This window comes from Narcine bancroftii, chromosome 2 (genome assembly GCF_036971445.1).
Source record: "Narcine bancroftii isolate sNarBan1 chromosome 2, sNarBan1.hap1, whole genome shotgun sequence".
NCBI classification, from domain to species: domain Eukaryota; kingdom Metazoa; phylum Chordata; class Chondrichthyes; order Torpediniformes; family Narcinidae; genus Narcine; species Narcine bancroftii.
Genome location: NC_091470.1, coordinates 194481484 through 194509384, shown reverse-complemented (window position 1 = coordinate 194509384; position 27901 = coordinate 194481484). Strand labels below are relative to the sequence as shown.

The 27901-nt window shown below is 45.3% G+C and overlaps 1 protein-coding gene across 2 annotated transcripts; it reads left to right on the top strand.

Moving 5' to 3' along the window:
* Nucleotides 1-26977, top strand: slc25a11 (solute carrier family 25 member 11). 2 transcript variants are annotated; one of them, XR_011351953.1, is made up of 9 exons: nt 1-462; nt 2664-2816; nt 3732-3938; nt 13311-13401; nt 14199-14289; nt 14834-14933; nt 16655-16706; nt 18188-18465; nt 26224-26977. XR_011351953.1 is itself a non-coding variant. In XM_069919850.1 (9 exons), the coding sequence occupies exons 1-8, from the start codon at nt 398-400 to the stop codon at nt 18341-18343; spliced, it is 915 nt and encodes a 304-aa protein (XP_069775951.1). In that variant the 5' UTR covers nt 1-397; the 3' UTR covers nt 18344-18347; nt 26224-26977. The 2 variants fall into 2 exon arrangements, 1 of the variants encoding a protein (XP_069775951.1); XM_069919850.1 differs by having other exon boundaries at nt 18188-18347.
* The last annotated feature ends 924 nt before the right edge of the window (nt 26978-27901 follow it).

Sequence of the window (27901 nt, the reverse complement as noted above, 5' to 3'; positions counted from 1 at the left end):
GGGAGTGGAAGCCGGTGTGCGGGAGACAGAACCGTCCGCCTCAGGCGCCGACGATGACGTCACTACGCAGGCGCTCTTCGCCCGCTCCCAGAGCAGCGGTGGGTGACGTCAGCGCGCACGCCCCCTCGCTCGAGCAGGATGACGTCGCAGCGCATGCGCTCTTCTCCCGGAGCCGGCGGGGTTGGAGCGAGGGGAAAGTGACGTCATCGCCCCATACTCTTAGCTTCGCCCCTCCCTCTCAGCATCGCCCCTCCCTCTCAGCATTGCCCCCCCCAACCCGCACTTCCAGCTCCCCGTCGTCGCCGCCGCGAGCGTGCACGTCTCCGGTGCGTGCGCGCCCCCTCCCGCCTTTTCCCCCACCCCCTCACCGAGTCACCTTGTCAACTGGACGTGAGAAATGGCGGCTGAGCGGGGCCGCAGCTCCCCGAAGGCTATCAAGTTCCTCTTCGGAGGCCTGGCGGGGTAAGGCAGCGCGGCCGCTGGTTGGGGATGAAGTGTTGTCCGTTCGGGGGTGTGGGGGGTCTGGTGGAAAACGGTGGGGGGGAAACCGAGGGGGGTGGGGGTATCCGGGGTCGGAAGGGGATGTGGGGGAGGGGGGATCGGGGGGGATTCCGGGGTGGGAGGGGGATGTGAGGATGGGGGAACCGCAGGGGGGAGGGGGATACCGGGTTGGGAGGGGGCGATGGGGAACCGGGTGGGGGGTGAGGGAACCAGGGGGGGAGGGGGCGGGACGCATGGGCGGTGGAGGGGTCCCAGGAGAGAGGGAGAGGAGGTGGCTCCTTGGAGAGAGGGGAGAGACCCTGGGAGAGGGACAGGGACCCAGAGGAGGGGGGAGAACCTGAGGAAGCAGAGTGACCCAGGGGAGGTGGGAGACCCAGGGGAGAGTGATCTGGTGCCTGTTATGTCACAGGCTAAGTTAACAATCCGCTAGAGTTTTTCTTGTCTTAAGAGTTGGAGCCTCTACCAGACAGTGATGCAAGCAGCATCTTGTTGAAGTTTACAAGAGTCTTCAGTGACATATGAATCTCCTCAGACACCTCAGGCGAGCTTTCTTTGTGATTGTATCAACACCGAGTCTCCAGGACAGATCCTAGGAGATGTTGACACCCAGCAATTTGAATTCTTGACCCTCTCCATTACTGAGCCCTCAATGAGGACTGGGTCGTGTTCCCCCGATTTCCTCCTGAAGTTCACAATCATCTCCTTGAATTTGCTGATGTTGAGCACAAGGTTGTTGTTGTTACACCATTCAATGAGCTGATCCAACTCCCTCCTGTACACTTCCTCATTGCCATTTGTGAATCTGCCAACAACTTGGCAAACTTTTAGCAAACATTGGAATTGTGCCTGTCCGCACATTCTTGGGTGTATAATGAGCAGAGCAGTGGGCTAAGCACACATCCTTGGGGGGCACCTGTGTTGATAATCAGTGAGGAGGAGACTTGTTTCCAATTTGTACTGACTAAGGTCTTCCAATGAGAAAGTCAAATATCCAGTTGCAAATTTTCTTCAAATGTTGAGGTCAAATAATTATCTATGAAGACAATTTCCAGATGACATAATGGCATTTAACCTTGTCTTTTTTAAATTATTATATTTTTTAAAAATTTAGACATACAACACAGTAACAGGCCCTTCCGGCCCATGAGCCCATCCTGCCCAATTGACTTACAAATCCCAGTATGTTTTGATCGGTGGGAGGAAGTCCACGCAGACGTGGGGAGAACATACAAATTCCTTACAGACAGCGCCGGATTTGGCTTGTTACTGTGCTGTATAACTAAATTTTTTAAAATTTTTAAACGGATAGAATTACTTGCCTCTGAATGGGACTGGTTGCGGGGATCAGTTCGAGGTCTAAGGAATTTGTTGGTTGAAGAAGGTTAGCCATATGTTATTGGACCACTGAAGCAGTGAATGGTTACCTCCCAGTCCTAATGCTACTGACAGTGGAATGGCAGGGTTTCGGATGATGGCATCACCATTAAACTTCCCCCTCTCCCCTTAACCACATGTCCTCCTTGCACAGGGATTTTCCTGCTCTTCACAAAATGTCCCATCCCATCAGGTCACTACCAAAAAGCAACAAAGGTGTAGAATCCTGTTAACCTCTCTAAAGCATCTTGAGGTTTTTAACAAACCAGTTGCAATTCAAGAAAAATATTACAATTGTTTTATAAAGTTCACTAAAGTGCAAGAACATGAAAATAAATAGTTTACTTTAAAAAATAGACAGTTTTATTCTACATCAGACATGTTGTAGCTGACCTGGGAATGCTTGGACCAGGATTGAATCAAACAGCATGGCACTGGCCCTTTGCCCCAAATCATTTATGCAGATCATGTTAGCATTCTGGGCGAATCCTATTTGCCTGCATTTGATCAATATCCTTCTCAACCCTTCCTATCTATCCAAATTTTTATTGAATATCACAATTGTACCTTGTGTACTGTATTCCTGATATGGACCACCATCTGAGTGAAAAATGTTTCCCTCTGCTCCCTTTTAAATTTCTCCCCTCTCGTTTTAAACCTACACCCTCCAGTTCTGTTTGGTAATCACAATAGTGTGGCATGTGCGATTATCTTTTTACTGATGTATCCATCAGCTCGAGGACCCTGCGAAGTAGAATGCCTAAGTGAGTCATGTTTTGTCTTTGCAGGATGGGGGCTACGTTCTTTGTCCAGCCGCTGGACTTGGTGAAGAACCGGATGCAGTTGAGTGGGCAGGGAGCTCGGTCGAAGGAGTACAAAACCAGCTTTCACGCTGTGAGCAGCATTCTGAGGGCTGAAGGGATTGGAGGAATCTACACCGGGTGAGGAAAGCCATTTAATCCCGCTTGGCTGCATGCCACCACTGACTGGGAACTTATCACCCTCCCCAGATTGTCATTATCTCCCACCTTACTGCCTTACCAGTACCTTGCCCAGTTGCATCAGAGCACATCTGCTCGTAAATTCAATGAAGGCAAATAAATGTCCCAATTGGCAAACAAATTTTTACAAAAGGTTTGCTTCCTGAACAGAAAATTGGAGATTATTATAGACAACTTCAAGCTGAACACAAAGATAATTTCATATTTGCTGTATCACGTAGGAAATTGGAGAAACATTAAATTCACTTTTATTGAATTTAGCATGTTTAATCGCATAATGATGCCGACACATTGTGTTAGTTCAACTGACCTAAAAATGTCTTGCTGCTGATTTTAGTTTGTACTCAGCATCTGATGCCTCTCATGTCAGTGTCAAACTATAGTCGGCCAGCATTGATGGGTTCCAGTTGCCCTGATACCGCTTTTCCATTGTGGCAATATCCTGGTGAAACTTTTTACTGTGTTCATCACTGACTGCACGAGGATCAACAGGGCCAAGAGCGAAAGCAGAAAATGAATTTTCAATTATACATTGCACATCATGGTTTTATATGCTTGAAGCATGTTAAAAATTTGACAGAAAATCACTTTAAATAGCTTTAAAAAATGGTATGTGGTAGGAAAAAGTTTAGGTGATTTTCATGATCAGTAGCCCAAAATCCATAAAATGCACCCAAAAGTAAAAACTTACAACTCTTGTAAGTTCAGGAAGTAAAATCTTCGTTGGCCAGTGTTACTTCTTGCTTCGGCAAATGAAGGAAGCAGCAGCTTGGTTGTTGAGCACACAATCCCCTTTGCTAGTCTGTAACACCGTGGTTCTCTCCCTCAATGGCCCCCACCCTTTCTCCTGTGCAGTCTTTCTGCGGGCTTGCTGCGCCAGGCCACGTACACGACCACCCGCCTGGGTATCTATACCATCCTCTTCGAGAAGCTCACGAGGGCTGACGGGACGCCTCCCAACTTCTTCATGAAGGCCCTGATTGGGATGACGGCCGGTGCGATTGGTGCCTTTGTGGGTACGCCTGCCGAAGTATCACTGATCAGGATGACTGCGGATGGCAGGTAAGATGCTTGTACTTAAAGATGGCAAAGTCTGCAAGGGGATCTGATAATGGTGGAACTTGTAGGGACACTGCCAGAGAGCTGGGTTTGATCCCGATCTCCATGTCTGGGTTTCTCTCCAGATATGAAACACAAAAGTCTGATAACCTTGTGATTGTAATAAAAACACAGAAATTCTGAATTATTGTCAGAATAAATACATGACATCACATAAACCGTGAGATTCTTTTTCCTACTTACCGGTAGTGCAAAAAAACTACTTAATGTATACATGTAAACAAATTGACTGTTCAATACAGAGATTAAAAAAATCAATAAATGCAAAAGTAAGAGTCTTTAAATAAGTTCCTGGTTGAGTTTATTGTTGAGGAGTCTGATGGTGGTGGAGTGGCACCTGTTCCTGAACCTTTTGGTTTGAGCCTTGTGGCACCAATACCTCTTTCCCTAATGGCAGTAGCAAGAACAGAGCATGTGCTGGGTGGTGTTGATCCTTGATGATTGCTGCTGCAATGCTGATGACGGCAGCATTCCCTGTAGATGTTCTTGATGGTGGGGAGGGTTTTACCTGTGATGTCCTGGGCTGCATCCACTACCTTTTGCAAGGCTTTTCGCTCAGGGGCAATGGTATCCCTATACATTGGATGGTATGGTTAGCGTAGCGGTTAGAGCAACACTGTTACAGGGCCAGCAATCGGGTGAGAGATTCGAAGGGAGTTTGTATGTTCTCCCCATGTCTGCTGGGTTTTCTGCAGGAGCTCCAATTCCTCCCACATTTATTTTAAATGTTATTAAGTGTATATGTGATTATTATGTGCTGTGCACTGTGTTTGTATGTGTATACACTGTGGTTCAGAGAAATGCTGTTTTGTCTGGTTATAGGTGTACAGACAGATGATAATAAACTTGAACTTGACCACACTCTTGTGCACAAGACAAAAAGCCTCATTAATGGATATCCATTAATTCCTCCCACTGTTCAAATCATACCAGATGTAATTGGATGTAATCGGGCAGCATGGGCACATGGGCCAAAAGGACCTGTTACCATGCTGGATAACTAAATTTAAAATTAATACCAAACTGCGATGCAGAAGGTCAGCACTCTTGGCTAGAGAAAGAAATTTCTGAGCAACTCAAGAATGTCAGTGACCTGGTTAGGTGGTACAGGAGTGATGCAATGGAATTCATGAGTTAGTATCTAGAACAGTGAATGTATCTCTCATCACAACACTGAAGGCTCCGGAGAAGGTGCGGAGGAAATTTGGAAAGATGATATACTATAAGACCTAGGAGCTGATCCATTTTCCCACTCAGCCCCACTGCCCGGCCTTCTCCCCATAAATTTATCCAGTTGTCCTGGTTGGTAAGAGCCACATCACAAACCTGTATGTCCACAGAGTCTCAAAGTTCTTGATCACCACCATTGCCAGAAGCAAGAGAGAGACTCTGCTAGATCACAAAAGAGACACCACTTGCCTGGATAGCACATAAAACAGAGTTTTTAACTGTATAAGATCATAAAAAGCATAGGAGCCCATCAAGTTTACCCCACCATTCATTTCCCCATTGCCCGGCCTGCTCCCCATAACGTTTGGTGTCCTGACTAATCAAGAACATCAATCTTTCTCTTAAATATACCCAATGACTTGGCCTTTACACCTGTTTGTGGCAACAAATACCACAGATTCACTGTCCTCTGGCTGAAGAAATTCCTGTTCTAAGCGGACAACCTCCGAATATGGTTTTTTTTTTTTTTAAATTTTTTATTTTTCACACCATAAATCACATTAGCCATGATATACACTATTTCTTTTTCACACATATACAGTGACTTTTTCTCCCCCCCCCTCCCTCCTCCCAAGCCACCCCCCACCCCCCCCTCTCATCCATTTTAGGTATACAATCTAGGTTGCATTAAGCCAGTCAGATAATGTTGTCATTCAACAAAAATACACCAGAAATTCTACTGAGTCCATTCTTTTCTTTCCTTCTCCTTCCATCAACTTAGGTAATGTTTGTCCCCGGTAGGTTTTCGCTATTGTATTTAATGTAAGGCTCCCATACTTGTTCGAATATTTCAATATTATTTCTTAACCTATATGTTATTTTTTCTAATGGAATACATTTATTCATTTAAATTTAGTAGTTTCTTCCTTTTAATTTGGTTATGTATTCCATTAATATTTAAAGTCATATAGTTCAGCGTAGCCCTTTTATATTTTGTTTATCTTCTCTTTCCATTTTTCCATCATTACCTTTCCTCCTTTTCCATTTCTGTTTTCTTATTTTCAACTCTTTATAAGACAACATTCCTACAACATCCAACACTTTCCTTATTCTCCTATTTCTATCTTATTTATCCCCAATCTCCCCTTCCCCTCCTGAGTTGTCCTTTATCCCTTGTCGGACAACCACATCTCCCCTCTCCATTTGGATTTGCGAATCCACTCGCAAGCGTCAACTGATTTTGCAGTGACCGCTATTTCCCCCCACCCCGCCCCCCCAGAAAAGATTTCACTTTTCATATGTCACAAAGGTCACTCTTTTAATTCCCTCCTTATTCTCTCTATTCCATTACCTTCCCTTATTAATTCTTGTCTATACTATCTATATTTTCCTCTAAGTACAGATACATTCACGTATGCACATTGTCTCTATTCACTCTTATACCTCTTTACCCGCATACATATCAATCGTGATCATTTTTACTCTCATTACCCGTCTTCATTCCTCAGTCTATTTTTGTCTTTACCCACATACATATCAATCGTGATCATTTTTACTCTCATTACCCGTCTTCCTCCCTCAGTCTATTTTTGTAATTGTTCTGCAAATTTTCGTGCTTCTTCTGGATCCGAGAATAGTCTGTTTTGTTGTCCTGGAATAAATATTTTCAATACCGCTGGATGCTTTAGTATAAATTTATACCCTTTCTTCCATAAAATCACCTTTGCTGTATTGAACTCTTTTCTCTTCTTTAGGAGTTCAAAACTTATATCTGGATAAATGAAGATTTTTTGCCCTTTATACTCCAGTGGTTTGTTGCCCTCTCTTACTTTTTCCATTGTCTTCTCCAGTACCTTTTCTCTTGTAGTATATCTTAGGAATTTTACTACAATAGATCTTGGTTTTTGTTGTGGTTGTGGTTTAGAGGCCAATACTCTATGTGCCCTTTCTATTTCCATTTCTTGCTGTAGTTCTGGACATCCTAGGGTCTTAGGGATCCACTCTTTTATAAACTCACTCATATTCTTGCCTTCTTCATCTTCCTTAAGGCCCACTATCTTTATGTTATTTCTTCTGTTATAATTTTCCATTGTATCTATTTTTTGAGCTAGTAGTTCTTGTGTCTCTTTAGTTTTTTTATTAGATTTCTCCAATTTCTTTTTTAAGTCTTCTACCTCCATTTCTGCTGCTACTGCCCGCTCTTCCATCTTGTCCATTTTCTTTCCCATTTCTGTTAAGGTCATCTCTATTTTATTCATTTTCTCTTCTGTGTTGTTTATTCTTTTTCTTAAATCATTAAATTCCTGTGTTTGCCATTCTTTAAATGACTCCATGTATCCTTTAATAAGAGAAAGTACCTTCTTTATCTTGCCTTTCTTTTCTTCTTCTATTTCACTGTACTCTTCCTCTTCCTCCTCTTCTTCCTCTGGGTTGGCCATCTGTTGTTTCTTTGTTGCCCTTCTCTTCTTTTTTGTTTCCATTGTCTTCTGTGGTCTCTTCTTGCTGCAGGTGTTCTGCAGCTGTCGTTGCCGGCTGTGGAGATCGACTCCCCAGCTGGTCCCCCCTCCTGTCGGTGTGTTTTTTTTAATGCGCGGTTGCGCAATTTTACACGGCTCAGCGAGCCATTTTTGTAGTCCATTATTTACCGACCTGAGGGAGCGGGTTTCTCTCTCCGCAGCGGGCCTCTTCGGACAGGTAAGGCCTTCACCTTTTTCCTCCTTTGTCTTCTCTTCCTCTCTTCTTACCGTTGCTTTCGATTTTTCTTTTTTTGTCGCCATCTTCTTTCCACCTTTATACTCACTTTTCTGTAACTTTTATTTCTGTGCCTTTGTGTTTTCCTTTGTTTTTCCCGACTTTTCTGGAGAGGGCTGGAGTTCACCGTCCGGCCACTACTCCATCACGTGACTCCCCCCAACCTCCGAATATGTTGATGATGAGAGTTTACCGTCGTATACACAAGTGCACTGGATAGATGGACAGAAATTCTTGCTTGCTGCAGGAAGAGATTGACAGGTATTTGATTAATCGGCATTAAGGATTTTGGGGAAAAGGCTGGGGAGTGGGGCTAAGAGGGAAGATGGATCAGCTTCTGCTCCTATTACTTGTGACCTTGTGAAATTATCACACAAGCAAGATGTTAAATATAAAGTGTTCACAATCATTACTCTGGAGACAAAGTCTTGGAGAACAGGTTCAGCTTTATTTTGAGTCAGCAGGGTCGGGCGTCCCTGGTCTGGAGACACACCGGAGGTTCAGTATCATCACTCTTTGTACAGTCCCGTGCTCAACATCACCCCACCTTCATTTACCTTCTTCCAATCAGAATCCCAATACTTTACAACATTCTTCTCCCTTCCATCAATCCAGGTATCACTCAGTTCCTCCTTCTTCATACATCGCATGTTATGTTAATTAGTTCATTCCCTCCTTAGGGATGTCTAAGTTAATATTCATGTCTCTATTAAGCAAGCCGTATTAAGCATCACCTACGGCTCCTAGAACGCTTCCACCAGCGTTGTCTCCGCTCCATCCTCAACATCCATTGGAGCGCTTTCATCCCTAACGTCGAAGTACTCGAGATGGCAGAGGTCGACAGCATCGAGTCCACGCTGCTGAAGATCCAGCTGCGCTGGATGGGTCACGTCTCCAGAATGGAGGACCATCGCCTTCCCAAGATCGTGTTATATGGCGAGCTCTCCACTGGCCACCGTGACAGAGGAGCACCAAAGAAAAGGTACAAGGACTGCCTAAAGAAATCTCTTGGTGCCTGCCACATTGACCACCGCCAGTGGGCTGATATCGCCTCAAACCGTGCATCTTGGCACCTCACAGTTTGGCGGGCAGCAACCTCCTTTGAAGAAGACCGCAGAGCCCACCTCACTGACAAAAGGCAAAGGAGGAAAAACCCAACACCCAACCCCAACCAACCAATTTTCCCCTGCAGCCGCTGCAACCGTGTCTGCCTGTCCCGCATCGGACTTGTCAGCCACAAACGAGCCTGCAGCTGACGTGGACTTTTACCCCCTCCATAAATCTTCGTCCGCGAAGCCAAGCCAAAGAAAAGAAATTAAGCAAGCGCAGTACTAGCTATAGACTACCTTAGTTCACTGAACCAGATCCTTGCATCTTTGGGGCTCAAGATACGAAGGGGCCCACGAGCTAGTACCGTCTACTCTCAAGCTCTAATCTACATACTTTGTATTCCATCACTTTTCACAGAATGGTGTGAGTTTAATCACTTTCAACCATTTTTCACAAAAGACAAATATATAAAAATATTCACATTTGCAGTAAGTGCAAAGAAGTGATGTGGCAATTGTCTGGATGTCCTGGAGTAAAAAATAATAGAACGTAGAAGAATGAGGAGAGATTTGGAAGAGGTATTAAAAATATAGGTCAGCTTTTTTCATTGAGGGTAGGTGAGATACAATCCAGAGGACGTGGATTAAGGTTGAAAGGGGAAAAGTTTAGCGGGGGAACCTTTTCACACAGAAAGTGGTGGGAGTGAGGAATGAACTGCCAGCTGAAGTGATAGATGTAGGCTCGATTTTAACATTTAAGGGAATTTTGGACAGATATGTATGTGAGAGATATGGAGGGCAGGACAGTGGACTAGGCAATAAAAAGTGGTTTGGCACAGACTAGAGGGGCCAAAGTGGCCTGACTATGTGCTGCAATTCTATGGTGCTAGATGTGCAGCACAGTAACAGGCTCTTCCAGCCTGTGAGCTCATGCTGCCCAATTACACCCAGTTGACCTACAAACCTCGGTACGTTTTGAATTGTGGGAGAAAACGAGCCCACAGGGAAAACACACATAGACATGGGGAGAAGGTATAAACTCCTTTCAGCATCGGATTCAAACCCTGGTCCTGATCGCTGATGCTGTTACAGCATTGTGCTAACTGTGCTGGTCATAAGTTTTATGGTGAGGCTGTTACAGGGTGATTCAAAAGACATAACTGTTGCGGGAACAACATTGCTCTTGTACCTCGAGGTGCCAGACTTCAGGCTTCTGTACCTTCTACTAGAAGGTAACAGCAAGATGAGAGTGTGACCAAGGTGAGACAATGCATACATGCTGGAGAAACTTAGCGGGACATGCAGGCATTCACAGGAAGTAAAGGGTCACCAATGTTTTGGGCCTGTGCCCTTTGTCGGTATTCTATATGCTTGAGACGTGTTTCTGTCTTTAAAAGAATATGGGGTATTCAATAGGATGCAGATGATGGGGGTAAATACACATTGGATATTCATTAATGAGGCTTTTCGTCTTGTGCACAGGAGTGTGGTCAAGTTCAAGTTTATTATCATCTGTCTGTACACCTACAACCAGACAAAACAGCATTTCTCTGAACCACAGTGTATATACATACAAGCACAGTGCACAGCACATAATAATCACATATACACTTAAAGATTTTGCAGACGATGCCGCTTTAGTTGCCCATTCAGAGCCAGCTCTTCAGCGCTTGACGTCCTGTTTTGTGGAAACTGCCAAAATGTTTGGCTTGGAAGTCAGCCTGAAGAAAACTCAGGTCCTCCATCAGCCAGCTCCCCACCATGACTACCAGCCCCCCCACAACTCCATCGGGAACACAAAACTCAAAACAGTCAACCAGTTTACCTATCTCGGCTGCACCTTTTCATCGGATGCAAGGATCGACAACGATATAGACAACAGACTTGCCAAGGCAAATAGCGCCTTTGGAATACTACACAAAAGAGTCTGGAAAAACAACCAACTGAAAAACCTCACAAAGATGAGCATATACAGAGCCTTTGTCATACCCACGCTCCTGTTCAGCTCCGAATCCTGGGTCCTCTACCGGCATCACCTACGGCTCCTAGAACGCTTCCACCAGCGTTGTCTCCACTCCATCCTCAACATTCATTGGAGTGACTTCATCACCAACATCGAAGTACTCGAGATGGCAGAGGCCGACAGCATCGAATCCACGCTGCTGAAGATCCAACTGCGCTGGGTAGGTCACGTCTCCAGAATGGAGGACCATCGCCTTCCCAAGATCATGTTATATGGCGAGCTCTCCACTGGCCACCAAGACAAGGGCACCAAAGAAGAGGTACAAGGACTGCCTAAAGAAATCTCTTGGTGCCTGCCACATTGACCACCGCCAGTGGGCTGATATCACCTCAAATCGTGCATCTTGGCCCCTCACAGTTCGGCGGGCAGCAACCTCCTTTGAAGAAGACCGCAGAGCCCACCTCACTGACAAAAGACAAAGGAGGAAAAACCCAACACCCAACCCCAACCAACCAATTTTCCCTTGCAACCGTGTCTGCCTGTCCCGCATCGGACTTGTCAGCCACAAACAAGCTTGCAGCTGACGTGGACATTACCCCTCCATTAATCTTCGTCCGCGAAGCCAAGCCAAAGAGAGATATGGAAAAACGTCTGATATCTGGAACCTATGGAGTTTGGTAGATGCTGGATAAGTGAATTTTCTGGTTGATTGTGATTGCGTATTTGATGAACTAATGGCGAGGCACCCCAATTTTAAAATTGTGGGTTTTTTTATTTTCTGTTTTTTTTTCCCGGTTATCCGGGGTTTTACTGCAAATATTTTGGGATGACTTAATCTCACAACCTGTGAGAAGAAGCTATTTCCCAGCCTGGCTGTCCTGGTTTTTGATGCGTCTGTACCTCGTTCTTGATGGTAGTGAGTTAAAAATACTGAATGCTGGATGGAAAGGGTCCTCTGTGGCGGTGCACATCCTCATGGCAAACCAACCCTGCTTGTATTGCCACGTGCCGGGGCAGCCATAGGGAAATGGCGTCGTCAGAGGTTTCTCTCTGACTCCAGCATCCCTTCCAGCTGTGCACTCTGGGCAGTGATTATGATGTCACAATGCACCAGATGACTGAGCTCATGCTGCCCTTATAGGGGCGTGCTGAACTTGAATAAAAACAGTCGTTAATGACCCTCAACAAGATGGCTGTGTTTCTTCCACTGTTCACACCGCCACAGTGGTGACCCCGACGAGCCCAGACATTTTTCTGGACTCAAAACACCATGGATTCAGCAGAGGTTAACGCCATCTCCATCAAGCATTCCCCCCCCTTTTTGGACCCACCGACCGAGGACGTGGTTCGGGCAGGCGGAAGCACAATTTCAACTTCGCAACATCTCCTCAGACACCACGATGTTCTATCATGTCGTGAGCGCTCTGAACCAAGATAAAGCAGTGAGAGTTGGCGACATCATCCACCACCCCCCGGGTACGGGCAAGTACACTGCCCTCAAAGACCTGCTGCTTGAAACTTTCAGGCTAACACTCCAGCAACGGGCTTCCAGGCTCCTTCACCTAGATGGGCTTGGGGACCGTAGTCCGTCGGTGCTGATGCTGGCCACACCTCAATAATTTTTTGAGCCTGATTTAAGTAATGCTTCCAATACGTCATCTGTAGATTCAAGGGAGACGCAAGTGATCTTCTCAGCTGTTTTGATGATAATCTATATTGACCTGATCCAATGCTATGGAGCTACTGTCCCACACAATGATGCACTCAGACAGCACACTCTCAATTGTGCTCCTTTAAAAGGTTGTCAAGTTGGAGCCAGTAGCCTTGCCCTCCTTAACTTCTTTAGAGAGTGTAGGTGCTGCTGCGCCTTCCTGACTAATGAGGTGATGTTTTAGGACCAGGGTAGGACATCCTTTACAGGCATATCTGGAACTTTGTGCTCTCCACTCTCTCCACAACAGAACCATTGACATGTAGTGGAGAATGGTCAACCTATATCCTTATGAAATCCACAGTCATCACTTTTGTTTTGGCCATGTTGATGTGGTTGTTCTCACACCACTTTACAAGCCACTCATCATCCTCTCTGTTAACAGTCTGTAAGCTATAGCTGATGGAAATTTTGCCAACATTTCAGGCTTGAGCCCAAAAATTTGGTGATGTCTCTTTATCTTTGCTACATAAATTACACTGTTTGACCTGCTGAGTTTCTCCAGCATTGTGTTTTTACTTCATTCAAGGTGTCTGCAGACTTTCGTGTTTTACTCCTGATTTTATGCAATTGGGATAAAATTGGATATTTTATTGGGACCAATTTTAATTGAATGTAACAAACAACCCTTTTAATCACCCCATAATTGCTTGGATGGTCTTTCTCTCCAGATTACCCGTCGCAGAACGTAGGGGTTATACGAACGTGTTCAATGCACTCTTGCGCATTACCCGTGAGGAAGGACTCTTCACACTCTGGCGAGTAAGTTCACAGCAAGGAGTATCTCTGTTTTGAAAGGATTAATACCAAGTAGAAGGTCAGATGCAGTTTCCCCAGGCTGGTGAGCCTCTGACTGAGTTTGTTGTTGAGGAGTCTGATGGTGGAGTGGTAGCAGCTGTTCCTCAACCTTGTGGCAGCAGCCTGATGGTAGCAACCCTGATGGTAGCAGCGAGAACAGAGCATGTGCTGGGTGGTTTGGATCCTTGATGATTGCTGCTGCTCTCCAACAGCAGTGTTCCCCATAGATGTTATTGATGGTGGGGAGGATTTTGCCTGTGATGTTCTAGGGTGCTTCCACTGCCTTTTGCAGGGCTTTACACGCAGGGGTATTGGGGCCCATACCAATCAATCATAAGGTGGTAAATCCTTAGAATTCTGCTCCTCCAAGGGCAAGCGGTGACTAGACTCTGAATATTGCTTAAAATCTGCTGATCCTCTCTTTATCATGTTTGTGTCCGTGGGAGCTTGCGGTGCACACAAGAACTACTGTATATTGTGTGTGACAACAGTTCAAAGTTCAGATTAATTGTCAGAGTACATCACCTACAATCATGAGATTCTTTTTCCTGCGAGCCAGGCAGAATTTCTACTCACCAGTAGCGCAAAGCGCTGTTCTCAAGAAACTGTTGCACAGCAGAGGTGTCCAAAGCACTTGATGGCAAGAAAGTGCACTGGGTATTCTAAGATTGTGTAAGGTGCTGGGGAAGGGCCAATTCGTTCATTAAAGCTGTCTTTGGATCAGAGTAACCCAGATTCTCCCCTGTTGGTCCCTTTTCCAGGGTTGTGTCCCAACAATGGCTCGAGCTGTGGTGGTGAATGCAGCTCAACTCTCTTCCTACTCTCAATCAAAGCAGTTCCTCTTGGGTCTAGGTGAGAGCTCCTTCATTCTCTTGACTCTTCTGCATCTTTGTCTTGCTCTTGCTGTCTCTGGTGCCTCTGGTCGAGCTCACAATGCCAGGGACCAACATTCCATCTGCCTTGGGTATTGTCTCTATATTGTTTGCATGCTCCCTCTGTGACTTTTCCCCCACATCCCAAAGAGGAGAGGGTTGGTGGGTAAATTTCCCCTCTCGTGTGTGGGTGAGAATTAATTTTTTTATTTAGACATTTTGACCCACAAGTCCATGCTGCCCAATTTTTTACCTCCAATTAACCTACACTCCCAGTACGTTTTTCTCCAGAGCCCCTGGAGAAAACCCACACAGACGTGGGAGAACATATCAACTCCTTACAGACAGCACAGGATTCGAACTCTGGTCTGGTCCCAATAGCTGGCGCTGTAAAGGCGGTGCACTAACCACTAAGCCAACTGTGCTTCCTTTCTTCTGTTCCCAAACCCAATGTTCATGATGCAGCTTGTAACGGGGAAGCACTGAGCACATTTCTGAATCCTGCTTTATTTTGTGCATTCCAGGTTATTTCAGTGATAATATTCTTTGCCATTTCTGTGCCAGTATGATCAGCGGGCTTGTGACGACGGCTGCCTCCATGCCGGTCGACATTGCAAAAACTAGGTGAGGAAATGAAATAAGTTCCGATGGTAAACAATGGGAAGCTGGAAGGACTCAGCAGGTCAGGCAGTGTCCATGGAGAGAAATGTTCACTCAATATTCTCGTAGAGAAAACACTAAAATATGAGCGTTTGGTTAATGTTATTGGACTGTAGAAACTACTTTAATACACCCAGCCCAAGGAATGTTTCACAGGATACAGCTTTACTTTATATTGATCCTGTTTTACTGTATATACTGTCGGGAGCTGGCAGTTGGGGCCAAAAAAGACATGCTGACTTTTACACAGGTCATACAAAAGCATGCAACTTTTGGGCCAAAAAGGGGGGAGGGTCGACTATTACACAGTATCGACTATTACACAGTATCATCTATTGCACCTTTTAAGGCCCCAACTCAGGCCATCTGAGCTTCCGTCTGCTTGAGTTCCCAATGCCCCAGCCACAGATTCTCTCCTTGGCCCCAGCCACCTATCCGAGCTCCCGATGCCCTGACTGCAGACCCTCGTCATGGCCGCCTGTTCTTCAGAGCTCCCTACACCCTTACCACCTGCCCTTCTAAGCTCCTGACTCCCCAAGCTCCCACTGCCCCGATCGCCCACCCATATTATTTTAATATAACATTAGGATGAGAACTTTAAATGATTCCATTGCTGTGTCGGATGCAGTCAAGCCTATGAGGTACCCATCAGTTCTAAAAGTCTTCCAGCTCTGTGTTCCCTCTTTGGAGAGATGCTCTGCAGAAGGCTGGGCAATGAGCTCAGATGGACTTCTCGAAGTCCCGCTGCCTGGACTTCTGAGATCTAGGAGCAGACTGACGAGGAGCGCACCTGACTCCACATCAGGTGCCCAGAGCTTGGTGCTGTCTCAAATATTTAATCAGGCCTTGTGACCTATATGTGTATATTCACGAACACTGTCTCATCCAGGCCACAGAACCAACTTGGAACAGTGCAGCAGGAAGTTTACTAGAGTATCCAGCTGTGTATTTTACATGAAGAGTATTTTAAATACAGTAAAATCCGGAATTATTTATACGGATTTTATACAATGCAATAGGAAAATAAATTTTAAACATTAAAATAAATAAGAATAAAATAATAGGTTAAAAAATAGGTATGTTTAAAGTTGTAAAAGTACATGTTCTCTGAAGTAACGTAAATCTTTGGTGAAGATGGGAGCAAATATTCAGCCAGCGGAGGGAGGGCCTCGCTCAGGCTTTGCTCATAGCAGCTATTTGAATAAAGTTGTGTGAAACCGACGGCATCACCCAAGATGAAGAGTCGCCACCGTTCAGAGGCTTTATCTGTAAACAGGGAAGGGGAGGGTGTTTCTTTATCTATAATGTTATTGTTTGTCTTTTGGGCGGCTTCGGGGAGGGGGAGGAACCTGCAGATGCAGCAACAGTTAAAAGTTTTCAAAGAATGTGACTGAAAATAAAGTAAAATGGTTTTATTCATGCAAGTGAGGTTTGTTCAGTGTAGTATTTTTGTCTTTTAAACTGTTCATTCTTAATTTTCTTGTATTAGGCATTGAAAGAGTGAGTCTCAAACAATATTAAAAAAATGCATATCTGACATCTACCAATCCCTGTAGTGCTGGATACTGGGCACTTTACTGCACTGTCTTTAAACCTCCCACACCTCCACCCCACCAAGGGTCGGCCTTGCATCAGACTACCTGTTTGAGTTGCTGAGACATTAACATGTTTTGTATAATTCACAGAATTCAGAATATGCGGATGATTGATGGCAAACCGGAGTACAGAAATGGATTGGTGAGGCAGCATATTTCCTTCACGTGGGTGTTGAATTTGGGGTGGTGGGGGGGGGGTTTCCCGATGGGGATTGAACAGTGGATAACAGTTCAGGGCTATGCCTACCACCGTCCATGGGATTTTCTTAAAGGGATTGATGGGGGTCCAATCTTTGTCAGACTGGTATCCAGAGCAAAAGGAATGTGCTCATGTGTGGGAATGAGGAGTTAGATCTTTGGGAGACACACAATTCTGCAGGCGCTGTGGTTGTATTAAAAACACGCAGAAATGCTGGAGGAACTCCGACGGTCTTGCTGCATCTATGGGAAGTAAAGATATATTACTGAGCCCTTCAAGGTATGAGCAAACAACAGGAAGGTGTCAGAGTAAAACCTGAAGAATGGCAGAGGGGAGAGTCCAGACCAACAAAAGGTGTTAATTGGGTATGATAAGAGGAGAGATGATTATTGATTTCGCTCTGTGAAAGGAGACAGAAGGTAAAGGAAAGAGGGGGAGAAACAGTTGAGAGAAAGGTAACTGGGGAAGAAGTTGGGGGGGGGTGGGGGTTTAATGGAAACCAGAGAATTTGGTTGGAAGATGCCCAGACGCAAAATGGAGTGGTGATCCTCCAATTCGTGGGTGGTCTCAATCTGGCAGTGCATGAGACCATGAACAGACATGTCAGCAAGGGAATGGAATGGGAAATTGCAATGGGCGGCCACTGCGAGATCCACGCTCTTGTGGCAGACAGAGCCGAGGTGCTCAACAAAGCGTTCTCCCAGTCTGCGTCCAGTCTCTGATACAGAGGAGACTACAGTAGAAGCACAGGATGCAGTAGGTGACCCCTGCAGTTCCACAAGTGAAATGTTGTTTCACTGGAAGGACTGTTTGGGACCCCAAATGGTGGTGAGGGAGGAGGTGTGGGCACAAATGAAGCACCTCCTGCGGTCACAGGGATAGGTGCTAGGGGGGATTATTTGGTGGAGAGGGAAAAGTGGACAAGGGAGTCACATAGTGTCTCTGGAAGGTAGAGAGGTGAGGAATAGGGAAGGTGTGTGTGTGAATAGGGAAGATGGTGGGATCTCATAGTAGGTGACGGATTGGTGGAGGAGGATATGTTGGATATGCAGGCTGCTGGGGTGGTAGGCGAGGACAAGGGAAGAGGAATCCTGTCCTTGTTGCGCATGGGATCAGAGGGGACCAGGGTAATGGAGGATATGCGGATGATAGTAGCATAGGTAGAACATTGGCTGATCAGCAGGAGTGGGATTAAATGGATCCTATTCTGGTTGGGTATGGGTAGGTGCCAAGGGGATATGTGGAGAGGAGGGAGGAGTTGAGGAGGGAGTGGTTTTAGATCTTCTGATGACTTCAAAGGGCAATGGATGCTCGAGTTCGGGGAGGGTGTCAGCTTGAGAAGATCAGCAAATAGCAGAGCAAGCTCAGAGGTTGAATCCCAACATCCCCTAAATTTCTCTTGTTGCTTCTCGTTTGTTTCCCAGGACGTCCTCTTAAAGGTTACCAGGCAGGAGGGGTTCTTTAGCCTCTGGAAAGGTTTCACCCCGTACTATGCGCGGCTGGGACCACACACAGTCCTCACCTTCATATTTCTGGAACAGATGAACAAATATTACAAGCTCTACTTCCTGGATCAATAAAATGGTGACTCCTTTTGCCTCCCCTCCCAGGAGTGTAAAACGTGGCATTGAGAGGGAGGAATGGTGGTGGGTCGATGATTCGGTGAGGTGGAGGATAACCCAGTATTATTCGCCAGTCAAAGGTTAGGTTGTTTGATTTTGGCTGAATGTCAATGTGGGTGAGAGACCTGCTGTCTGTGTGGTTTTGGCAATGTGAACGAGAGTGTGTATGCGCTTTACATTATACCATTGGGAGAGTTGGCTTTAATCTGTGTTCTCTGCCTTTGCCCAAGTGGGGCACTTTTCAAAGAGGCAAAGATCACGGCCTCTCTGCTCCTCAAGCAGCCACCTCCATTCAGTCAAGCTCCTGGTTAATGCACTTCCATCAGTCCTAAAATTGCAGGTTATCCCAGTCCCTCAATGGCTCAACAGCCTGTGAATTGGACTCTCTCAATAAAGAATTATTTCTTAACCTCAAACCATAAACAGTCTTGCTCCAATTTTAACCTTCCCTCAGTGTTTGAGGGAAATTCCCAGGACTGGGCTTCCTTAATGATGTGGTGGGGAGGGGGAGGAGTTGGGGAAGGATTGGGGCCTTTTGAACCATTGACTGACCGTTTCTCTCCATGGATGCTGCCCGACTCACTGGGCACCTTCAGTTTCTCGTTCACTCAAGGACTGGGCATTATCCTGACCCCTGGGATTTCTGGGTCTTGGTGGTTGGGGTTTGCAGGGTGCCAGGGTTTGGGGGGGGTAGAAAGTACATGCACTTTGGTAATGCTTTGTGTGAGCTTCTGGTAGTGGATCCACCTGATGTCCCCATTTCCTTTACCCACTGGAATGACGCAGAGGCCATTAATCTGGGGTGGTTTTGTCTCAGAACCCTCCAAAATCCCACTGCCATATGGCTGTCTTTCATGTCATAGAGTTAGTACAGTCTAGAAACAGGCCCTTCAACCCACCATCCCATCTTTGCTTGCATCACTAGATATATGAGCAGAAGTGGCCCCATCGAGTCTGTTTTGCCATTCTAAACTGATCCATCCTCCCACCCAGCCCCACTCCTCTGCTTTCTCCCTGTAACCCTGACTAAATCAAATACCTGTCAATCTGTGCCTTAAATACACCCAGTTCCACAGACTCACAACCCTCTCACTAAAGAAGTTTTTCCACATCCCTGTTTTAAATTGACACCCTTTTATCCTCAAGTTGTGCCCTCTTGTACTAGAATCCTTTACAATGGGGAGCAACCTTGCCACATCTATGACCAGACCTTTCAGCATTTGAAATCTCCACGACAATGGTTCTCAACCTATTTTTCCTCACTCACATACCACCTCAAATAATCCCTGACTAACCGGTGACATAGCTGCTCTGTGGTCAATGAGCGATTACTTAAAGTGGGATGTGAATGGGGGGATAAATAGTTGAGAACTGCTGCTCCATTAGGTTTCCCCACCATCCGTTTGTACTCCGAGTACAATCTGAGAGCCAACAAACAATCCTCGTATGCTAACCTTTTCATTCCTGGTATCATTCTGGTAAATCTTCTCTGACCCTCTCCAATGCCAGTGCGTCTTCTCAAAGAAGGTGCCCAATTAGGATGTTGTTATAAGCACCAACGATCCGGGTTCGAGTCCGGCTCTGTCTTGTAGGGAGTTTGAACCTTCTCCCAGTGTCTGCATAGGTTTTCTCTGAGTGCTTCAGTTTTCCCCCACCCTTCAAAAAAACATACGGAGGTTGTAGGTTATTTGCGATATGTAGACAGCATGGGTTCTTAGGCCAGAAGGGCCTGTTACCATGCTGTATGTCTAAATTTAAATTTTTATTCTACCATATCATGCCTATCTAAGTGTAATTGTATCTGATTCCACTTTACCTCTGGCAGTGCAATCCAGACATTAGTCACTCATTGTGTAAAAAAAAACCCTTTAAAACTCCTTTGTCTCACTTAATGTTTTTGAGCCATTGTTAAGGGCAGCACATCCCAGTTCAAAACCACCACTGTCCACAACAAGTTTGTCTCTTCTTCCTGTGACCTCTGGGAGATGTTCAAGAGACACGTGGGTTCATTGGTCATTCGAACACCTGGGTGTAATTGGGCAGTGGGGGCTCATGGGTTGGATGGGTCTGAAACCACGCTGTATCTCTAAAATTTCAAAATTATAACAAATAATTTGCCAGCAATTTAATCATAAGTCCATGAGAGTTTTAAAATTGTACTATCTAACAGGCTCCTTTCCATTAACCTGGCAGAAATGACTGGGAAATGTTCCTGGTTTTTATGGACCTGTATCTGAAAGACAAGTGTCCTCACCCTTCATTATTGGAAATGTGCCCCTTGTTCCCTAACCAGCGATGAGATGTGTGGTAGGGAGAAGGTGCACTCTCTTTGTGTGCAGACTTGGGGAAGGAAGGAGCTGGAGCAGCAGAATGGACAGTGCAGTGGTTTGCATTCTTTTTCTTTCTACTCACATACCATCTTCAGTAATCACTTACTGACCACAGAGTACCTGTGGCATCCTGTGTTCTGTGGATAGTAAGGGATTACTTGAGGTGGTATGTCAGTGAAAAGAAAAAGGTTGAGAACCACTGGGATAGTGGAAGTGGCAAAATGTTTCCATGAAGATTTTTTTATAGGCTGTACGATTGGTAAAGCGGTAGCGCAACGTCATAACAGCACCAGCGATCAAGACCAGGGTTTGAATCCCACGCTGTTTGTAAGGAGCTTTAATATTCTCCCCGTGTCTGCGTGGGTTTTCCCCGGAGACTCCAGTTTCCTCCCACCATTTGGAATGTACCGGGGATGTAGGTTAATTCGGTGTAATTGGGCGACATGGACTCATGGGCCGAAATGGGCTGTTACTGTGATATGTGTCTACTTGTTTTTTTAATTAAAATTTTATACTCTATATTAGGGGTTAGCGACAGACTAATTATTGAAGCAGGGAGTAGGTTGGAATCTAGCTGCAATATATGAGCATTTGTGTAAGTTTAAGCAGCAAACAGTATAAAAAGATATTATTTTGAATTGAATCCTCCAACTTGTGCAATGGTAGAGGACTTTTTATATAACCATATAACAATTTATGGCATGGAAACAGGCCATCTCAGCCCTTCAAGCCCATGCCGGTTCACTCAATCAACTCTAGATTTCCCCCCCCCCGCCTATTCTCCGCCCATAACCCTCCAACCCCCTCCTATCCATGTATATATCCAGCTTCCTCTTAAATGAAAGAATTGAATCTGTCTCAACTATTTCCTCCGTAAGATTATTCCATTCAGACACCACTCTCTGAGTGAAGAAGCATCCTCTAATGTTTCTCCTAAAATTTTTCCCCCTTACCCTCAACTTGTGTCCTCTTGTTTCAACCTCCCCTGCTCTCAGGGGGAAGAGTCTACTTGCATCTAGTCTATCTATTCCCTTCATAATTTTAAACATATCTATCAAATCCCCTCTCAAACATATACATTCCAATGAATAAAGTCCTAACCTCTTCAGTCTTGCTCGGTACTCTAGGTGTTTTAAGCCAAGCAACATCCTGGTAAATCTTCCCTGCACCCTCTCCACCCTATCTATATCCTTCCTATAATTTGGAGACCAGAACTAAACACAGTACTCAAAACCTGGCCTCACCAACGCCTTAAACAGTCGCAGAATCACTTCCTAGCTCTATGCTATGATTTATGAAGGCTAACATACCAAATGCCTTCTTAACCACCTTGTCAACATGGGAATCCACCTTCAAGGAATGCTGCACCATAACTCCAAGATTTCTTTGTCCTTGTGCATTCCCCAATGTCCTCCCCTTTACTACATATGTTCTATTTTGATTATTTTTTCTGAAATGAAACACCTCACACTTCTCTTCATTAAATTCCATCTGCCATCTTTCAGCCCAATTTTCCAGACAAACCAAATCCCTCTGTAATCTCTGAAAACCTTCCTCGCTATCCACCACTCCCCCTATTTTCGTATCGTCTGCGTATTTACCCAGTTAACCACCCCATCATCCAAATCATTAATATAAATTATGAACAACAGGGGGCCGAGCACCAATCCTTGAGGCACGCTACTCATCACAGGCTTCCATCCTTACAGACAGTTGTCCACCATGACCCTCTGCTGTCTCTCCTCTAGCCACTTCTGAACCCATCTTACTATTGCTCTATTAATCCCGAGTAACTGAACCTTCCTTACTAACCTTTTATGTGGAACCTTATCAAAAGTTTTGCTAAAATCCAGATAGACTACATCAACTGCCATACCTTCATCCACCTTTCTTGTCACTTCTTCGAAAAACTCAACAAGGTTTGTCAAACATGACTTCTCCTTCACAAACCCTTGCTGGGTGCTCCTGATCAATCCCTGCCTATTCAGATATTTATACACACCATCTCCAAGAATACCTACCACCGAAGTCAAACTTACTTGGACGACACCTCGTGCCTTTTTTAAACAACAGAACTACATTAGCAATCCTCCAATCCAGTGGCACCACACCATCCTCCAGTGATCGTTGGAAAATCACTGTCAGTGCCTCCGCTATTTGCTCCCTAACCTCCCTTACCATCCTGGGGAAAATTCCATCAGGGCCAGGAGACTTCTCCACTTTTACTGACCCTAGAAGCTCCAAAACCCTCTCTTTACTAATTGCTATCTTTTCCATAACTAAGCCATTTGCTTCACTTATCTCACATAGTCCAATGTCCTTTTCCTTTGTGAACACAGATGAGAAAAAATTGTTTAATATCTCTCCCATCTGATACGGTTCCTCGCACAGTTCACCGCTCACATTTTCCAGCAGTCCTATCCTTAACCCTCCTTTTACTATTCACATTATCTGTAAAAACCCTTTGGATTCACTTTTACCTTATCAGCTATTCTTCTTCTTTGGCTTGGCTTCGCAGACGAAGATTTATGGAGGGGGTAAATGTCCACGTCAGCTGCAGGCTTGTTTGTGGCTGACAAGTCCGATGCGGGACAGGCAGACACGGTTGCAGGGGAAAATTGGTTGGTTGGGGTTGGGTGTTGGGTTTTTCCTCCTTTGCCTTTTGTCAGTGAGGTGGGCTCTGCGGTCTTCTTCAAAGGAGGTTGCTGCCCGCCGAACTGTGAGGCGCCAAGATGCACGGTTTGAGGCGATATCAGCCCACTGGCGGTGGTCAATGTGGCAGGCACCAAGAGATTTCTTTAGGCAGTCCTTGTACCTTTTCTTTGGTGCACCTCTGTCACGATGGCCAGTGTAGAGCTCGCCATATAACACGATCTTGGGAAGGCGAGGGTCCTCCATTCTGGAGACGTGACCCACCCAGCGCAGCTGGATCTTCAGCAGCGTGGACTCGATGCTGTCGACCTCTGCCATCTCGAGTACTTCGATGCCGGTAGAGGTCAATCAGCTATTGACACCTCATAAAACAACCACCTGAAGAAACACACACAAAGATCAGCGTGTACAGAGCCGTTGTCATACCCACGCTCCTGTTTGGCTCCGAATCATGGGTCCTCTACCGCCATCACCTATGGCTCCTAGAACGCTTCCATCAACGCTGTCTCCGCTCCATCGTCAACATTCATTGAAATGATTTAATCACCAACATCGAAGTACTCGAGCTGGCAGAGTCCGCAAGCATCGAATCCATGCTGCTGAAGACCCAACTGAGCTGGGTGGGTCACGTCTCCAGAATGGAGGACCATCGCCTTCCCAAGATCGTGTTATATGGCGAGCTCTCCACTGGCCACCGAGACAGAGGTGCACCAAAGAAGCGGTACAAGGACTGCTTAAAGAAATCTCTTGGTGCCTGCCACATTGACCACCGCCAGTGGGCTGATATCACCTCCAACTGTGCATCTTGGCGCTTCACAGTTCGGCGGGCAGCAACCTCCTTTGAAGAAGACCGCAGAGCCCACCTCACTGACAAAAGACAAAGGAGGAAAAACCCAACACCCAACCCCAACCAACCAATTTTCCCTTGCAACCGCTGCAACCGTGTCTGCCTGTTCCGCATTGGACTTGTCACTCACCAACGAGCCTCACCAACGAGCCTGCAGCAGACGTGGACATACCCCTCCATAAATCTTCGTCCGCGAAGCCAAGCCAAAGAAAATAATATAATAATTATATATCTTAACCATTTTTTACTTCTTAAATTTAGTATATGTCCCCCTCTTAACCTGAACCAACTTCCTAATTTTTTCAGAAATCCATGGTTCCTTTGAACTTTTGGCCTTGCCTTTCGATCTGACTGGCATGTAAAGATCCTGTACTCACAATATCTCTTCTTTAAATACCCTCCAAATCTCCTCTACATCCGTTCCAGTAAAAATATCAGCCCATACAATTTTTTGCAAATCCCTTCTCATTTCTTCAAATCTGGCCTTCCCCCACTCGAAGACCTTCAACCTCGGACCTGACCTATCCTTTTCCATATTTAAGTTGAAGCTAATGGACCCATGATCGCTGGATCCAAAGTTCTCACCAACATACACTTCCGTCACCTGCCCTGTTCCATTCCCTAACAATAGATCTAACACTGCCTCCCCTCTAGTAGGCACCTCATCATACTGCTGTTAAAAAGCAATCCTGAACACATTGTACAAAATCTAAGCCATCCTGCCCTCTCACTGCTTATGTTTCCCAATTGATATTAGGAAAATTGAAATCCCCAACTATCACAATCCTATTTCTACTACACATCTCAGCTATTTCCCTGCACATTTGCTCTTCCAGTATCCTAACCTCTTTTGGCGGCCTATAATATATCCCTATATTTGTAGCCTCACCTTTCTTATTTTTTAGTTTAACCCACAGAGCCTCCCGCGATGAGTCTTCCAGTCTATCTTGCCTCAGCACCACTGTAATATCTTCCGTGACAACCAACGCCGCACCTCCCCCTCATACCCCACCAATTCTGTCACGTCTAAAGCCGCGAACTCCCTGAATATTTAACTGCCAGTCACAACCTTCCTTCAACCAAGTCTCACTAATTACTATCACATAATAATGCCATGTGTCAATCCACTCCATTAGTTCATCCACTTTATTTATCATCTCAGAAATCTTCCACATCTAACTTTCTGCCTCTCACCTTCTCTACAATTGTTACTAAGGCCACTGCTGCTGTTCTACCTCCAGATTGTGTGAAAAAGCTTCTCCTCCCAAACAGTTTAAATTATAAATTGAGACAGTAACAGGCCCTTCCAGCCCGTGAGCCTGTGCTGTCCAATTAAACCCAATTAATCTACAACCCCCCCGGTATATTTCAAACAGTGGGAAGAAACCAGAGCCCCCAGGGAAAACCCACGCAGACACAGGAAGAACATGCAAACTCCTTACAGACAATTCAAATCCCAGTTGCTGGCACTATAACAGCGTTGTGCTAACTGCTACACTGACCGTTTGCCAGTGATATCCCAGGATGTCAACATCCTGTAAATCAAGACCTTCCCAAAATCTGTCCTAAATTATGCGCTGCTGCCTGTTTTGATCACGCTCTCATCCTCAAAGTCCAGATATCAGATTTGAGAGCCACTCCAGGCATGTGAACCCGTTATCCATTCAAGCCTTCCCTGCTTCGCAGGTGGAGATGCCTTTCAGGTGTAGAGTTAAACCCAGCTTCCCATCTGCCCTTTCACAAGATGTGAAAGAACTCTCGATGCTATGGTGAGAGGGGGGTCGGGGGGGAGATTCTGTTTAGCATCCTGGGCTGATCATTAATCCAAGGTCAACGTGTGTGTGTGTGTGTGTGTGTGTGTGTGTGTGTGTGTGTGTGTGTGTGTGTGTGTGTGTGTGTGAACGTGCACACAGTTTAGCTGCCATAATTCCCTGTGTGCGTCAGACAAAAATAGATCTTAATCAGCTGTGATGCTGTCCTGTTTTTTTTGTGGTTCTCTGTCATCTCAGGAGCACCCTGGATTTGCACAGAGGTAATGTGATCCATCAAGCCCAAAAGATCAGTGCGTTTGACAGAAGGACTCCACCATCCCTGGCATCACTCACCAGAAAGTTAGTTTCCAGAGTGAAAGCTCCAAGCTGCCCAACACAATGCCTTGCACAAGTGCAGTCTCTGGGTTCCTGACTCATTGAACATAAGTTGGGAAAACTCCTTTCCTACCCCCTCCACCACCCAAAATCGGACAATCGAGAAATTAAATACACCACTTTACCCACCCCATCCCCATCCGTATCAGCTGCCCCTAACCTAAAGAAAAAGAGGCTGGATCCTCACCACGAGAAGGTATTCTGGCTGCTTGGATTGCGTCGAACTGACCTGAGGCCGTGTGTAGATGAGTTGTGTGATTATTAAAAGTAACTGCAGAGTGGATTCCAGGCTGTTGAGTAGTCATTAAACTTTGTGAATTGAACATCAAACATTGAAAATAGTTGGCCGGTCAGGCAGAACCTACGAAGAAGTGAAAGAACTACTGTTGGGCCATTTATGCAAAAGGTGAACAGATTCTCAACAAGTTCTGCTCTAACCCCTGAATATTTCCAATGTTTTGTGCTTAATATTCCCAGCATTTTGCTGTCAATTTGGATCTCTTGATAAGTTTTACTGACTATTGCTGCTGTACTCACTGATGTGGGATAAAAACTTCTGCAATACATGTCTTTTTGAATTCTTACCTTGACAAAATAAATCTGTTACACTTTGAAAGGGATTGTGATGTGTTCCGCATTGTGCTCGAGCTTGGACTCAACCATTTGTCACCGTTGAATTTCAGATTATCATAGGTTTCTGTTGTGGAGAGCTCAAAGTGAGAATTCTCTACTGGCGCCTACTTAAGGGACCGTAGACAATTTTTAAGCTGATACAATCTTATCATGAACATGGGTCATGATATTCATTGTTTTGTGGCAGCATTGTACATTACAGGTGCAAAAATTGCTACAAATTACATTTCTGTAAATACACTATTTAAAAAATGAAATAAAATAGTGCAAAAGATGAGAAAAAAAAGTGAGGTAGTGTCTGTGCTTCATTGTCCATTCAGAAATCTCATGGCAGAGGGGAAGTTCAACATCAGATTTATTGTCAGAGTGCATACATGACGTGACATGCAACCCTGAAATTGTTTTTTTTTTTCTGCAGGCCAGGCAGGATTATTACTTTTGGTAGTGCAAAAAATACTCAACAAACATGTAAACAAATAAGGAAGGTGCAGTGGGTATACCAGTTAGCCCTTTCAGCGCCAGTGATCGAGACTGGGGTTTGAATCCTGGGCAGTCTGTAAAGATTTTGTATGTTCTCCCTGTGTCTACGTGGGTTTTCCCCGGGGGGTTCCAGTTTCCTCCCACCATTCAAAATGTACCAGGGTGTAGGTTAATTGGGTGTAAATTGAGCGGCACAGACTCATGGGCCCAAATGGCCTGTTACTGTGCTGTGAATCTACATTTAAAATTTAAAAATGTAAACAAACTGCAATGCAGAGAGAAAAATAAAAAGTGAAAAGAAAAGATTCCTTAAATCTCTGATTGGGTTTGTCATTGAGGAGTCTGATGGTGAAGGGGTAGCAGGTGTTCCTTAAACCTGGTGGTATGGGTCTTGTGCCACTGATACCTCTTTCCTGATGGCAGCAGT